The 4,383-nt window shown below is 38.7% G+C and overlaps 1 protein-coding gene across 1 annotated transcript in view; it reads left to right on the plus strand.

Moving 5' to 3' along the window:
* Positions 1-2,392, plus strand: part of LOC104961183 (nucleolar protein 4-like) — a 61,779-nt gene extending 59,387 nt beyond the window's left edge. Inside the window, exons 2-3 of the mRNA XM_010789421.1 lie at positions 2,044-2,196; positions 2,345-2,392. Coding sequence (XP_010787723.1) covers positions 2,044-2,196; positions 2,345-2,392 — 201 coding nt within the window. The remainder of the gene's footprint in view (positions 1-2,043; positions 2,197-2,344) is intronic.
* The last annotated feature ends 1,991 nt before the right edge of the window (positions 2,393-4,383 follow it).

Raw genomic sequence — 4,383 nt, forward strand, 5'->3', positions numbered from 1 at the left:
CAGAAACTCATGTCTGTTCGAATCTACTTACAAATAAATATGGGGAAGTGTAAGTTCAACCGTATTTGGTTGAAAAAACATCGAATTTAGTGCTTGGTTGAAACCAGGGGAGGGGAACGTGTTTGAAGCAGCTCCCGCAACAACATCGGGGGACCTCGATGCGGAGGTGCTGTGGACGCCGTAAATACCATAGCTAAACAACAATCATACAACAGCATGAAGGCAGCAGAGCTCAGAATATAGCTCTTGTCTCTCTCACACACACACACACACACACACACACACACACACACACACACACACACACACACACACACACACACACACACACACACACACACACACACACACTTTTTGTCTAACACGCTAACACAGTTCTGTGTACTGTTATGCTGTTATGTTCAGTCATGTTGAACATGAATACATTACTTTGTAATTAATTATGGGACGTATTTCTTCTTTCATAGCACTTTTCCTTCATACTTTTTTGCCGTGAAATAGGTCTTATTCTATTCAAAGTGGTCTTAAAAAGGTCTTAAAAAGTCTTAAATTTGAGTTGGTGAAACCTGCAGGAACCCTTTTTCCCACCCTTCTGAGTCCTTAATTCCACCGAGGTACATCTCCCACTCCCACTGCCTTGTGGGAAAAAGGGTGGTTCCTGTCCAGACTTCATGGTATTCCCATGTTCGTGAGAGCCAGGGAGGGAGAGCGCTCCGTCCTCTGGGATCTGTGGTCAACATGCAGCAGGTGTAGGAGTCTTTGTCTAATTAAGGCCTGCTCAGACATTTAAGTCTAATTATAAGTCATACATTTATTTCACACCATTACACATCAGAGGAAATTAGCATGTTGGAAACGTTTCATTACGCTTGAAATATCTACAGCAGCTAAACACCTGGCAGGATGTGTGTAAGGCTGCTTTATGGTATTCATTTAACTCCTTAAATGTTCTTATTTTACATGTTGACATAATGATTTACAGCAAATACACATTTTAAACCTATAAAACAATAAAAACATTATAATGTAATGCAAATAACCTTTAAAATAACCAATACGGCTGCACTTATATTTGGGGAAGCGAAGAGTAAATGTTAAAATGTGCACTGAAACCAGACACATTACTTTATCAGTATGTGAAAACAGCTTCAGATGCCGCAAAATAATTTTAATAGCTGTAATATTTTTGACTCTATCTACGCCAAAACCTGTACTGCATTGTTTAGGAACAAGGCTCACAGCCCGAGCATCACTCATTGGTTGTTACGGAAGCTGTCAGGCCTCCCATTGGAGAATATATCCTATATATTAATTAAGAGCTAGACAGCATGTATTTGAGATTGTATGGAGGCCCTTCATTGATGATGTTAAGGATCTAAATGTATGTAATGTTCAAGAGGATCAATAGATGCATTGCAGTTCCCGAGATTGTGTAATTGTGTGTCTTTTTGTGTTATGTTTTTCAAAATATTGCATTGTATTATACAGATGCTTTTTATTTTGCAGATTATTTTTGTATTGCTAAGTAAAAAATAATAAATAAAACATTGCGGTAAAAGAAAAACAATGTGGGCTACATGACTGAAACAACCTTATTTATTTGTTCCTGCACTAGACAGAAGGAATGCTTTCTGGGCTGTGATTCATCAATTCTCATAATCAAACTTTAGAAACATGGTGGATTTTCTGTGGCGTTATCTAATCTACCAAGAAAAGTTTCTAAAGCAAGCTAAGGAGGACATTTGCTATACTTTTTTATGTATATGTACATTTGAGAGGTTTGGGAGTTTCTAGATGCAACAAGTCATACAATCTTAACTCTCCCTATATTATCCCTATGTCTTAAATCATGTTTCTGTCAGGATGGATTGATTCTTAGAAGCAGATTAAAACACTTTTCTTGTCACTTGTAGTCGTTCCTGGTTGAAAATCTTTGTTGCATTCAACTCTGTCCTCCTCTATCGTTACTGTCTTTGTTGTGAATTGTAAAACACAAGCAGACAAACTTGAGGAAATTCAAAGTGTGTCTCCCTGTGTTTCCAGTGTGTGGACGGAGTGTCCGGGGTGGACTCGTCCCTGAAGCGTGTGGCGGTGGTGGAAGATTTCTTCGACATCATCTATGCCATGCACGTGGAGATGAGCACGGACCCCGGAAAAGCCCCGAAACATGCCGGCCAGAAGAAGACCTACAAAGCTGTAAGAATCCTGTCATCTAGCATTCATACTACAAAATACCAGAATGTCCTATATTTATTGTAAGCACATGTGCAATATCTGATTCTTCTTGGTGTTTGTGTCTGTTTTCTTTTATTCTTTTGTTAGTCATTGCCTCTCTTTCTTTCAGTTTCACACCTCTATCTCCTCTGTCTCACGGCATCCTCTCCCCTGCTGAGTGTGTTCTCTCTTTCATAACTTGTGTTGCTCAACACACGCTGTCCTCCCTTTATCTCTCTTCCTCTTCTTCTGCTCTTCATTCCTCTTTTAGAGTCCATTGTAAAAAAGAGAGAAAAGAAACAGACTGGTTTCAGTATTTGATCAGATGGATTTCAGTCTGAATTTCGGTGAAACTAAACTAGCAGCCACAGCCAGTCAATTTCTACTTGGGGAGTTTTGATCATGTTAAATAGCGGGAGCCAGGCTATTTTAGAGCTGGGTTAGTAGATTAATCCAATCTTCACAAAAATAATTATTTTCAAGTTATTTGATAGACATAATTAGTATTTCCAGCTTCTTTTTTATGGAGATTTACCTGCATTTCTATATATTGCGTGAGAATATATTCAGAGGGCCAAGAGAAAAAAGCTAATGAAACAATTAATTGTTCAAATAATTGGTAGATTCATTGGTATTGAAAATAATTGTTAGCTGCTGCCCGAGATACAACATAACGATTTGCCCTAATGACTGAAAAAAAACCCTGTTCTTGCAGTTGTATTTAAAATATCAATATCAGAGAGAACAAAATGGTAAATGAAATTCACACTGCTATTTTATAGGTCAGTGAATGCATCTGACAGAGTGAAAGTGGCCTACTCTCATTATCAGCAGGACTATTTTTTCCATTCCCATTATTTTCCTTTTTTCTTTGTCAATTTATTTTCCGCCAATCCTTTTGTTTCATCTTACTATCACTGATGGGACTTTGTTGATTCCACAGCCTTTAACATGGACTTTATCTTACACATAATGTAATATAACCTTCAACCAAAACAGAAAACAATCGTAAACATGTGGAGACATTTTGCTAGTGATCAGGGCAGATGTAGAAATTTATTTTCTTTTTTAATCTTTGGTAAGGTTATGAGTTTTGGAATAGGCTGAAATGAATCCACCTGTGCTGTTGGAGTTGAAAAGAGCATCCTGTGCTGTTCATCTGATGACACTGCCCTCTTCTGGTTAAACGGGGGAAGTGCAGCTTCAACAGATTTATCTCCCTGCAGAGGGAAGCTGTCACAACTGTCTGTCAGCCAGCTTTCATTGTTCTCATGTTTCACTTTGCTCACATTCCTTTTCTCCTTTCTTTATTTTTTTTAGAGATATTTACATCTTCTTTCTTTCTGTTTGAAAAAGATAGATAAAATAGAATAAAACAGATAAGGATTGATCTGCCAGATTGTCCTCTGTGTCCATCTCCTCTGCTCTATATACAGCACATAGTATCCTTAAAGCCAGGCGCTAGCTTTCCATGCCACATAGCTGTAGGTCTGAGTGCCACTGAGTGAGTGACATTTGCCTTTGCTTTACCCCCTCCTTCCTACACACACACACACACACACACACACACACACACACACACACACACACACACACACACACACACACACACACACACACACACACACACACACACACGGCTTCACACCTGCAGCGGTGTTGTTATGAGACAGTTCTATCAGTCTGTTTGGTCTCACAATGTCAAAGCCCCTCAATTAGATCACATTGACACGCTTCTCATTATCACTTCCATGTTTTACAAATCCAGCAAAGAAAAAAACTTCTTATTTTTTTTATAAAAAACAAATTTTTTCTATTTATGTCTCCACCATACATTTCTCTGTGTGACCTTATCATCGAGGGGGAAAACAGTAATTGTTTGTCCAACTGTTGCAGCTTTTACCCTTTAACTCACTGATAATCGCTGCTTTTAGTTTAATGATGAAAGACCTGAAATCTGTTCCGTACCAATTATCAAAAGACACTCGAGGACACAATCAAGTTTCTCAAATGTTGTAAGATAACCACAATTCCTCTACATATGTCAGTGTAATGATCTGCATCACAAGCAGGCTGTGAGCGATGAATAAAATATGTTGTTGCTGTCTGCAGCGTACAGCGGTGAAGGTTCCACTGATGTGGGATCTCGATCAATAGTCGAGGCTGTGT

This window comes from Notothenia coriiceps, unplaced genomic scaffold, assembly GCF_000735185.1.
Source record: "Notothenia coriiceps isolate Sejong01 unplaced genomic scaffold, NC01 NC01_scaffold00032812, whole genome shotgun sequence".
NCBI classification, from domain to species: domain Eukaryota; kingdom Metazoa; phylum Chordata; class Actinopteri; order Perciformes; family Nototheniidae; genus Notothenia; species Notothenia coriiceps.